General features: G+C 41.6%; 1 protein-coding gene across 1 annotated transcript in view; it reads left to right on the forward strand.

The window, feature by feature from the left end:
- Positions 1–12,706, forward strand: part of LOC126175012 (ATP-binding cassette sub-family G member 1) — a 466,189-nt gene that overhangs the window by 222,189 nt on the left and 231,294 nt on the right. The window contains exon 4 of the mRNA XM_049921499.1: positions 1,826–2,015. Coding sequence (XP_049777456.1) covers positions 1,826–2,015 — 190 coding nt within the window. The remainder of the gene's footprint in view (positions 1–1,825; positions 2,016–12,706) is intronic.

A 12,706-nucleotide genomic window follows, 5' to 3' on the forward strand; every position in this document is an offset into this window, starting at 1 on the left:
GAATAGAAGGAGTGAACCATGGGGAAACTCTTCAGTTTAGACTTAAAAGCGTTTGGGCTACTGCTAAGATTTTTGAGTTCTTATGGTAGCTTATTGAAAATGGATGCAGCAGAATACTGCACTCCTTTCTGCACAAGAGTCAAGGAAGTGCATTTCACATGCAGATTTGATTTCTGCCTAGTGTTAACTGAGTGAAAGCTGCTAACTCTTGGGAATAAACTAATATTGCTAACAGCAAACGACATTAAAGAAAATATATACTGTGAGGACAATGTCAGAATTCCCAGACTATTGAATAGGGGTCAACAAGAGGTTCTGCTAACAGAATGCCCTTCTAGTAATGACGAATGAACAAAAATATTGTCTATGCTTGTTCTACTGTTCCCTTGCACTCTCGTTGGAAAGAATACGGTTTGCATAAGATTATATGAATTAAGGAGGTCTACCAGCATCCCTTTCCTTGCACAATCACTTATACAATTTATATTGAAGTCACCACATATAACTAACTTTTTGTATTTCCTATAAAGTGAACCAAGAACCTCCTCTAGCATTCGCAAAAACGTTGTGAAATCGGAGTCTGGGGATCTACAAATAACAGAAGTTTAGCTCCACTAAATTTAACCACACCTGCACAACATTCAAACACCTTTTCAGTGCAGTACTTTGAAACATCAATTGACTCAAATGGGATACCGTTTTTCACATACATGGCTACTCCCCCACACCGCATAGAGCTCCTAGAAAAGCTGCCAGCCAACCTGTATCCTAGTAAAGGAAGCCTCTGAATTATCTCCTTATTTAAGAAGTGTTCAGATATACCAATAATTTCAGAGTCAACATCAATAAGCAATTCACTAACTTTATCTCTAAAGCCTTGTATGTTTTTATGAAATATACTAATTTCCTCATTAATCGGATACCTAAGCTTTGTCGAAAGTGGTTTCTTTGTTAGAGAGACTTCCCTTAAGCAGGAATACCTGTCAGCTGACAGCTGACAGCTGTGGTTCAAAATCTGGTAGACAGGGTGTATGATCCAATAATTCATATTTCACATCGCTCATTAGCTGCATTGCCAAGATTACTTGGTTGGAGTTTTTTGCTGTGATGAAATTTTTTTTCCATTTGCAGTAGGGCTTAATTTTTCACTCAGTTGACTACCAATGGTTGGGAAGGGAGTAACACAGGGTTGTAGCCTATCCCCGATGTTATTCAATCTATATATTGAGCAAGCAAGGGTAAAAATCGTAGACGGAGACCAAGAGATGAATACAGTAAGCAGATTCAGAAGGATGTAGGTTGCTGTAAGTAGTGGGAGATGAAGCTTGCACAGGATAGAGTAGCATGGAGAGCTGCATCAAACCAGTCTCAGGACTGAAGAGCACAACAACAAAAACAACAACAACAAAGAAAATTTAGAGAACCGGCATTTTAAGCTGGCTGCCGAACGATTCTACTGCCGTCCACATACATCGCGCGTAAGGACCACGAAGATACGAGAAATTAGGGTTCACACGGAGGCGTACAGCCGTTTTTCTTTCGCTCTATTTGCGAGTGTAACAGGAGGGGGAATGACAAGTAGTGGTACAGGGTAGCCTTCGCCCCGCACCTTACGGTGGCTTTCGGAGTGTCGATGTAGATATACACATAGATGTAGAAACATTTGCTACACTTCTCTGCCCTGCCCTGCTCTTCGCTACCTTCTTCCCAATATGTGCCTGGCCTTACCGCCGCTACCCTGCACAGTGGGTCCACCGCGGCGGCTGACACTTGCAGTGGACGAGACCGCTGCGTCCTGCTGTACCCTGCCCTCGTCGTGTTGCAGGCGGTCTGGCGTGAGCGGCGAACTGCTGCTGGGCGGCTCTCCGCGGGACGAGGCGCACTTCCGGCGCGTGTCGTGCTACCTCATGCAGGAGGACCTGCTGCAGCCGCGGCTCACCGTGCGCGAGCTCATGCTGCTCGCTGCCGAGCTCAAAATGCCCGCCAGGTGCTCGCGGAGGCACCGCGAGGAGACGGTGCGTACTGCCGCCACGCTGCTCCGCACTGCGCCCTGATTAGCCCTCTCAACCAAGACAGCAAAGGGCCAATAAGGGAAAAAATTAGTCTAGTCGCATATTTTCGTACGACATTAGCAGGGAGTGCCATAAATGACAAACTGAGATGGACACGAGCAAACAATCTATTACTATTTCACAAACACACGATCCAAAGGGTGAACTTATACTCACCTTTGGGCAGTAGGAAATCTTCCCCCTAAAATGTTGAATGGAATAGAGAAATCGGGACGGCCCTGAGTTCAAATCCTGAGATTTCCGTCACACTGCAAGATCGCGTCGACCGCTATACACGTTTCTGAAAACAGGAAAACATGAGCGATAGACACACTGTAGTATATACAAGTTACACAAATATATATATAGAAAAGCAGTACCTTAATATAAACATATTACAAGTTAACCAATTTACAGAATTAAGGAGCTTAGTCTCCTTTGATAAAAAAAAAAAAATATCTAGATACTACGTGAAAAGATGTGTCTGTCAACACTCAATGACTTAAGGTCCACCTTACAACATAATCTGTCTTTGCTGAATGGCTGACACCATATAAATCAAACGTGCAGTACCTAACGTGACAATCAACCTTCAGATAGGTATTTGAAATTGCAAAAGACACACGGCCTCTTTCCGACCGTAAAACACAATATGACCTATATTTATCATGGCCACTTGCCTTCCATACACACAAGAGATTATTAAGAAACAACAACTACCACCAATTCGTAAAACCAGAAAATTCTAAATCTATAACGAAATTAAGAAATGAGGTTCAAGTGAACCAGCTACCTTCAGCGCACCACTAAGCACCAAACCCAAACTTACAAATGCGAGGCGCTATTTCTAGCCACTTTAGTAACATAATTTCATGGCCGTTCCAGAACATAACTAGCCTCGCCACCACAGCAGTGAATGTTTTGCTGGCCACTAGCACGAGCAACTGCAACAGTCAACAGTCCTTAAGTACACAATAATATTCACTATATATATAGAAGGAGGAACCCACCACGAACGCTTGGCGATGTATTTTTTCTTCTTCATGTGAAATTCACACGCCATCCATCCACATAGCTTTCGAGGTATTAGCAAATCCTGGCCGCCACTGGCCAGCCGTGTCAATACAACTTTAATACTTTCCGGCAGCGGCCCATGCTTCTTCTTTGCTCCAACTCAGCTTGTCCTCACAGCATACGGCCGTGCCACGTGACGTGGTGTCGTCAACTCCCCACAACGACAACATCGAAAGCACGTCACGTCACGTCACGTCACGGACTGACTCGGCTCATGCGCGGACCCCCTCTTCACGACTTTCGCACGCGCGCCACCGTAAATAGCCTGCCTCAAAGACGCAAAGAGAACAAGGCATAGGGACAACGATCAAAGATGGAAGTAAGAATCGATATCGGCTGGCGCCAGAAATCCACCGGCTCACATACTATTTTTTTTTTAACCACAACCGTTGGGATCTGAGCGTGGGGGGTGAAGATGAGGGCATATAAAAGTCACCTTCTTAGGTGTTTCTAGAGTAACTCAAAAACGATTACCTGTAGCGACGATTTTTCCTAATAAAAAGAATAAACGACGACGGCGTGCTGAAAAGTAGTGCCTCCCAATGTTTTGTGTGAAAACTCTCAAAGCCTTTTGTATAAACGAACTGTATTAACTTTCTAAATCTTTATCCTTGTGATTACATATTTATTTCTCAAGATAATCATCCTAGTTACGAACACATTCCTCCCAGCGAGAGACTAATTTCTTAGTGCCATGGCTGTAGAATGTTTGAGTTCCTTGACGGAACCACAGACTCACCTCTCCTTACACCGCTTCATCACTATCAAAGTGAAGTCCTCAAAGATGTTCTTTAAGTTCTGGAAACACGCGAAAATCGGATGCGCCCACTGTGTGAAGGTAACACCACAGTGTTATGCGCTTCAATTCGGGCCGCTCTAGCGGCAGGGGGTTGCATCTTGCGTCATCGAAGCGAGGAAGTCGATCGAGTAATACGCACGCCATATAATTCTTCAACCGATATTGAAAACAGAATTAAAAAATCGGATGCATTACTTGTCAGCACGCTCTCGTGCGTTTAATTTCGTACAAAAAAAGGTCCTATTCACTTTCAAGGTGTAGAAAATTCGCTGGTTATTAAAATCTGTTTTAATGATATAAAACTAATGTTAATTGTTAAACGAAGTGGGTTATGAACATATATTAAATGTGTGTACCACGTCCTGCAGTAGCGAAGCGAGGTATTATGGGATATATTGTTTTCTGGTGGTTTAACAGTGCGTAGGGGACGGAGAGGGTGGGGGGGGGGGGTAGAAACCTGAGCGAAGGTAGGTCGCCATATTGTAGTCACGCATTTCCCTATTTCACTATTTCATAGGTCAACAAAATGAAGAGCGAGCAGGCGATTCCCCACACTTTCTACCCCACTACATCACAAGAAGTAACTACAGGTATTTGGCAAGCTGACGAGGCAGTGCACAGACATTCGCAGGTGATGCATTATTTTCCACAAAATGCATTAACACCACGCGGAACACATATGAGTTACTAATAATACTAAGCAATAAACGTATATAGAATCTAGGTAAATTTCTGCACACTGTTCTTTCACTGCACGAGGGCAATTAATGACAATTGTAAATAAGTACTCAAGAAACTGAAAATTACACCACTATACAGCGTGTTAGGGGTATAAGTGAAAATGTTTTTATTGGTGACTGAGGACAGTGTACTGAACAACATTACGTCAGTATTTACTTTATTTGCCGACTAATAACTACAGCTATTATGGGTAACATGTTTATATGTTAGTTAGTAGTTCCAAGTACATGTGCAAGAGCAAACCATTAATGCTTAGTTTGCTCTTGGCAGCAGGTCAGGTACTGAAGTGTGGGTGCCTGGACGCAAAACAGTTGGTCTATACTTACAGGCGTAGTGCACTCAGTGAAGTTGTTTCGTCTTCTCCCATAAGAGAACTCAACAGGAAATACTGGGAAGGTATAGTCTGTCCGTAAACTGAAAAGCGAGCAGTGGGAAGTCGCCTTTCACAGAAGAATGCTACAGCTGTCATATAGCACGACTAAGAATCAATTTCACCTTTAACATTGTTGAAGAGATTTACGTATATCTGTCCATATGTGTTTCTTGCGTTTGTCCGTGTGGTGTTGAAGCACTTTGTAGAAAACAAACACCCCATGGTCATGTCTTTGCACTTTGTAAAAGACCCTGTAGTTGCTTCTTCTGATATACTGGGATGAAGAGTGTGGCGAATCGCCTGCTCGCTGTTCAGTTTGCCGTCTGGCGACCTATACCCCTCACACTTCTGTCCTTCACCCCATTCCTTCCTCTACCTTGTTAAACCCCCTCATAGTACGGTTCTGTTACACTTAGGTGTGGTACATACGTTTAACATTTGCTCTTACCCCACTTCATTTAACAATAAACATTAATTTTATACAATTACAGCACTATTTTTTAAAATCTGAAATATTCCATGCCCTGCAACCTGGAAATGACTAGTCCTAGAGTGACCAGGACCTTTTTCGTAGGAAATTTAACGTAGTTAATTTTCGCACTGGGAAGTATTTTCGCTAGGAGTCGCAGTTTTAGACTTATTCAAGAAAACACAAATATTGACCTTCAATCACCCTCCGCAAAACCCCCTTCCTCGCCCCCCCCCCCCCACCCCTCATCCCCCGTTCCGGATCTCTCGGAACCGAGGTGATGCAAAACTTTTTTTGATGTCTGTACATAAACTGTTTTGTGGGCTGCTATCAATAATTTATTTTCTACGAATCAATCGCTTAATTTATTTCAGAACTTTCCTACTGTTTTCTTCGATGTTAGCCCTTGTGTTGGCAGACAATGTTATTTGTTGATCAACTGCTTTGATGATTCAGCCTCTAGTGCTTGTGAAAGGGTCAAACTAGTTCACTAGTGACCATAGTTAGAAAAATTATGGCCAAGATACAACAATGCAAATACTAAGACACGGAAATTACACCGATATGTAACGAGAGAGGCCCAGAGAACACAGCTAAACGTTGAGTTGAGTACTGTCCAAGGTGTTTGTGCAGGTATAATAAACTTCATCGTGAGAGGAGCCAGCTAGGCGTGCTTGGAGAGTTAAGTAGAATTGCGTGCGATGTGAATAAGTCCGGAACATACTTTGTTCTACCGTTCTCGCTCTCTCGCTTGGCGTAGTCATGACGTCGCGGCCACTCTCTCTGGGGCTGGGGCTTCATTCGCCTTGTAATTCGTTGTGGAAATATTTGGTTTTATGGGGCGATCTGAAACTTAACCAAGTTAAAATCCTTGACCAATGACTCTGCAAGCTTATAGCAACTGGAATGCGGCAGTTGGACTACCGATTCATCAAAGAGCAAAGTTACGAGCATTTGTTTATGTTCCTCCATGTCCACGGGTTAAGCGTCAGTGCACTTTGAATTCCTACGATCAGCATTACCCAAAACTAATTACTAGAACTTTTACAGTAACGGTAAACTAACGACTAGCCGCGGTGACAGGATTCTGTTTTCACAGTGCTGGATCGATAGGATGATAAAGCTAATGTTCTCGGAAATATTTGGTTTTCTATTAAAGCTAGTTCTGTCCGTGTTTCTGAATAGACACAGTTCCCGAATTAGTAGCTTAAAACACCTACACGTTGAAAGCCCTAACCACACTACAACGGGATCAAAAGTTGAGGAGTACTTCTGTCAAATTTAATATTTCTGCGAAGAGCTACTGTTTCTGGCACAAAGGTAACGTTTTTGACCACTCGACAGAGAGTAATTTATTTCAGACTATTTTATTCAATTTCAATTACTTTAATGTTCTTACGTCATCAGTTGCGATCGTTCAAGTTCTATGCAAACACAAAGAGTACAGCAAAGTTACATAGAGCACTTTCAAAATATCCCTGAGATATTTTTTATGTTAATAAACCTGAGTATTCCAAAAACGCTTATAAAACAGAATTGGAGTTCTTATATACCACACTCTTGGCCTTCCATTACTTTTCCTGACCCATAATGTATAGATATGGTGAAAAAGAACTGGAAGCATATGAAATGTAGTGCTATCGAAGAACGTTGAAAATGAAATGGACGGATAAGATACGAAACGAACTAGCACTATAAAGTGTGAACGAGGAAAGAAATCTGTGGCAGAACCTTAGCACAAGAAGGAAAATAATACCCGCAGCATGCTGGAAATATTAGGCTTGGCGCTGGAAGTGCGGAAGAGAGGGAAATTAAATGGGCAGACAAATACTAGAATATGTAAAACATATTACATTAATTATTTGGTGTAATACGTGCTCCGCTTTGCATAAGATGCTAAATGATAGTCCGCAAGAAACACTAATCGAAATTCTGAAGACGGAAAATAGGTCATTGGACACAGAGCTCCAGTTCAGACTATACAAGGATGCGTATGGAATTTGTTATATTGCACCTATCATTCTTGCAGGAGCCGTAATGTCATTCGGCTCAACTGTTTCAATCAAGTCATGGTGAATTTTACCGAAATTTTCCGTTTGTTGTAAGTCAGACATGAATATGGCTCTTATCTGCTGTTTAATTTATTCCAGCAACAATGTCAGTTTCTTCATACATTTGTATCACACAGTTTATTTCGTTGTTTAGTTCCTGTACAATCGAGTCTTGAAATCGACTGTATTTTAAATTATCAACAAAATTTATATTTTTTAATAAAAGTATTGGAGATACTGAAGCTATTACTGGAAAACAATATCTCAACTACTCGATTGTTATTTGAGTCTCCCCTCGTCCCTAATACAACTCCACTTCTTAACCACTGCCCCAAACTCGCTGTATATCTTTTTAACGTGGATCGGAAAGTATCACTTGTAGAAAATAAAATACGTACTATAATACCAGCCCCAAAATCTCTGCTTCAAGGAGCCCTCGTGTACAGATAGAACTAAACAACAAGGGACTTTCCAAATATTACATGAAATTTCGATGTTACCCTGAGCTAGGAGAAAAATTTCCACCAGGAATTTCCCTAAAAAGAAACGAAACTCACAAGCAACAAATGGAGAAAACACTGTCAGACAAATTAAAAGGCTAATAGATACCAAAGCGACTGGTGGAAGATAGAATTACTGCAGAGTATATGATTCCTAATTGCCCAAAAGCCATAAAATACGTCGTAATTACATTGGCCATGTAAGCCATTTGACAAACTGAGAAAATTCTTAAAACTTCATAAGAAGCCAGAAATAAATCGTGTTAATTCTCGTAATTAAAAATGGTTCCACTTTTTCGTGTCACATACAATACTATGTCTCATTGTCTGTTGGAACCATCGCAAGAACAACTTGAGTGCAAATTCAACGACTATAAAGCAGATAATACGCTTTGCTTGGAACAAATTTCAATTCTGAAAAAATCATCAGATATCAAAAATTTGTAATAAGAAAGTGGGTTGTACATTGGTAGATGAAAAAAACCACTTGACTCAGCTGACCGTAATTCTCTCTTACAGATTTTGAAGGAACGTAGTCTCGACCGTGAAACCACCGCAATCTTCAGAGAAACGCTAAATGGCCCAAAATCAAAAGGAAAGTTCAAGGGAGGAAATTTGTAACATTTTGAAATTAAAACAGGAATGGGGTAACGAAGTGGTCTCCATCCGTTAGTTTTCAACTACGTCTTCGTAAAGTAATCTGTGGCGAAATCTAGTATCGAAATTAAAAACAGACTGATTAAATTATGAAGAACTAATATTATGATAAACAACTAAGCGTTTGCATACGACCTGGCGAATGTCATTCAGGACACAAACAGATCAAAAGTAAATAGACATCAGTAAGAAAATAGCGGAAGGCCATGTCTCCAAATCTGATTTGGAAAACAAGGTACATGTCTAGCAACAGCCTAACACCCAAATTTCTAGAAACTAAGTACGAATTAATCGAGAAAGTTACTCATTTAAATATTTAGTTGGAATTGTTCAAAATACCATCCTGCAAAAATTTTTATGAAATTACTTACCACAAAACGGAAATAACCTTTCGACATATACGAAAACATATTTACAACAGAAATTAATCTCAAAATACCCAAATCGGAATACAATACGATCTTCAAAGAAGAGTTGCTTCTGGCACAGAAACACTCATCTTAAGCAGAAAGAGAGACATCGAAGTAATTCAAAAGAGAGAATTAAAGTTAATCAAATTTAGGTGTGAAATTCACTGGAGAAGGAAGATACAGGCAGAGCAAATAAGGAAATTCAAACGTATACCAACATTTATTCGGATATCAAGAAACATAAGCTAAAAATGTATGGGCATCTTAACAGAATGGAACCAGCCAGATGTAGCAGACGATTTGCAGAATTCTATGAAACTCGCAGTAAAGTTAAAATTGAGTCAATGAAAACGCGCGCAGAAAAAAAGAAGTCCTGAGCAGAAAAAAATTTTAGACGAACAAATCATTAATGGACTTTTATCCAGGCAGAAAAACCCAGAAAGAAGAAATGAAAATTCTGAAATGCTGTCTCCTCTACTTCTTAGAGCTAAATAAGAGCCTGAAAAGTAACGGTTGACGTATTCTGGGAACATGCGGAACAAGGATAATGGCCGTCCCCTGTGGCCGAGCGGTTCTAGGCGCTTCTGTCCGGAACCGCGCTGCTGCTACAGTCGCAGGTTCGAATCCTGCCTCGGGCATGGATGTGTGTAATGTCGTTAGATTTAAGTAGTTCTAAGTCTAGGGGACCGATGACCTTAGAGCCATTTGAACAAGGATAATGCGACTAGTTTGGTCGTGACGACTTCCTGCAGAACGCACAATCTCCAGCTGTTCGCAATCACTCTGCGCCTCACCCAGAATGTGTCTGTAAACACCTCTATCTCCATCTCATATTTACAAGTTTGCACCGGAAGCTAGCTTATGCTGCCACGCAGAGGATACAGAGTTGTGTCCTCCATATCTCACAGCGACCACAAGAGCGATAGCTTTGGCTGTAGAACCTTTCGCCAGACGAATGTCCATAGAGTTTACGGGGAAAAATGAACAGAAATTCCGCTAAAAATTCAGGACACATACATCTACATCTACATCTACATTTATACTAAGCAAGCCACCCAACGGTGTGTGGCGGAGGGCACTTTACGCGCCATTGTCATTACCTCCCTTTTCTGTTCCAGTCGCGTATGGTTCGCGGGAAGAACGACTGTCTGAAAGCCTCCGTGCGCGCTCGAATCTCTCTAATTTTACATTCGTGATCTCCTCGGGAGGTATAAGTAGGGGGAAGCAATATATTCGATACCTCATCCAGAAACGCACCCTCTCGAAACTGGCGAGCAAGCTACACCGCGATGCAGAGCGCCTCTCTTGCAGAGTCGGCCACTTGAGTTTGCTAAACATCTCCGTAATGCTATCACGGTTACCAAATAACCCTGTGACGAAACGCGCCGCTCTTCTTTGGATCTTCTCTATCCCCTCCGCCAACCCGATCTGGCACGGATCCCACACTGATGAGAAATACTCAAGAATAGGTCGAACGAGTGTTTTGTAAGCCACCTCCTTTGTTGATGGACTACATTTTCTAAGGACTCTCCCAATGAATCTCCACCTGGCACCCGCCTTACCAACAATTAATTTTATATGATCATTCCACTTCAAATCGTTCCGCACGCATACTCCCAGATATTTTACAGAAGTAACTGCTACCAGTGTTTGTTCCGCTATCATATAATCATACAATAAAGGATCCTTCTTTCTATGTATTCGCAATACATTACATTTGTCTATGTTAAGGGTCAGTTGCCACTCCCTGCACCAAGTGCCTATCCGCTGCAGATCTTCCTGCATTTCGCTACAATTTTCTAATGCTGCAACTTCTCTGTATACACAGCATCATCCGCGAAAAGCCGCATGGAACTTCCGACACTATCTACTAGGTCATTTATATATATTGTGAAAAGCAATGGTCCCATAACACTCCCCTGTGTCACGCCAGATGTTACTTTAACGTTTGTAGACGTCTCTCCATTGATAACAACATGCTGTGTTCTGTTTGCTAAAAACTCTTCAATCCAGCCACACAGCTGGTCTGATAATCCATAGGTTCTTACTTTGTTTATCAGGCGATAGTGCGGAACTGTATCAAACGCCTTCCGGAAGTCAAGGAAAATAGCATCTACCTGGGAGCCTGTATCTAATATTTTCTGGGTCTCATGAACTAATAAAGCGAGTTGGATCTCACACGATCGCTGTTTCCGGAATCCATGTAGATTCCTACATAGTACATTCTGGGTTTCCAAAAACAACATGATACGCGAGCAAAAAACATGTTCTAAAATTCTACAACAGATCGACGTCAGAGATATAGGTCTATAGTTTTGCGCATCTGCTCGACGACCCTTCTTGAAGACTGGGACTACCTGTGCTCTTTTCCAATTATTTGGAACCTTCCGTTCCTCTAGAGACTTGCGGTACACGGCTGTTAGAAGGGGGTAAGTTCTTTCGCGTACTCTGTGTAGAATCGAATTGGTATCCCGTCAGGTCCAGTGGACTTTCCTCTGTTGAGTGATTCCAGTTGCTTTTCTATTCCTTGGACACTTATTTCGATGTCAGCCATTTTTTCGTTTGTGGGAGGATTTATAGAAGGAATTGCAGTGCAGTCTTCCTCTGTGAAACAGCTTTGGAAAAAGATGTTTAGTATTTGAGCTTTACGCGTGTCATTCTTTGTTTCAATGCCATCATCATCCCGGAGTGTCTGGATATGCTGTTTCGAGCCACTTACTGATTTAACGTAAGACCATAACATCCTAGGATTTTCTGTCAAGTCGGTACATAGAATTTTACTTTCGAATTCACTGAACGTTTCACGCATACAGTTTCCTATTGTGTTGTAATAGGAACTTGGATTTGAAATCTGACATAATGCGGACCAATATATACGATAGCTCTGTTAGAGACTTCTAATGAAATGTCTGGTGTTTAACGTTGATGGAACTGTCATACTTAGCTCGGTATGGATGTTTGACAAGAGTTTATTTTGAAATATTACTAACTGCAGTTGTTAGACTCGTGTGAATCAATGTCCACTTCCGAGTACATAAAAAGATTGTCTTAACTGACCGTACAGTAATTTATGACGCTTTGCAGTCTGCATCAAATTTATACCTTTAGATGCGATTCCCTCATTCATCTGTAACGGATGAAAAATTGACTCGCCCGTTTCCAAGTATATCTGCTCCTCCTGTGATTCTTGAACAGAGTATTCGCTATTACTAGCTGAAATTTATAACAGAAATCAGTTAGCTTTTCTACTCCGTCATTCCTTGTCCCAAGCCGATATTCTCCTCTAACCTTTTCTTCCACTCCTTCCCATACAACTGCATTCCAGTCCCCCACGACTATTAGAGTCTCATCTCCCTTTACGTACTGTGTTATCCTTTCAATATCCTCATATACTTTCTCTATCTCTTCATCTTCAGCAGTGGGTGTTTCCATTGTCTTCTGCATCGTCATGCCGTTGATCATTGCTGATTCTTCGCCTTTAGGGACAGTTTCCCACCGCAAGGACAAGAGAGTGCCTTGATCCTCTGTCCGCTCCTCCGCACTCTTGGCAAGGCCGTTGGCAGAATGAGGGTGACTTCTTT

Source organism: Schistocerca cancellata, chromosome 3 (assembly GCF_023864275.1).
Source record: "Schistocerca cancellata isolate TAMUIC-IGC-003103 chromosome 3, iqSchCanc2.1, whole genome shotgun sequence".
Classification (NCBI taxonomy): domain Eukaryota; kingdom Metazoa; phylum Arthropoda; class Insecta; order Orthoptera; family Acrididae; genus Schistocerca; species Schistocerca cancellata.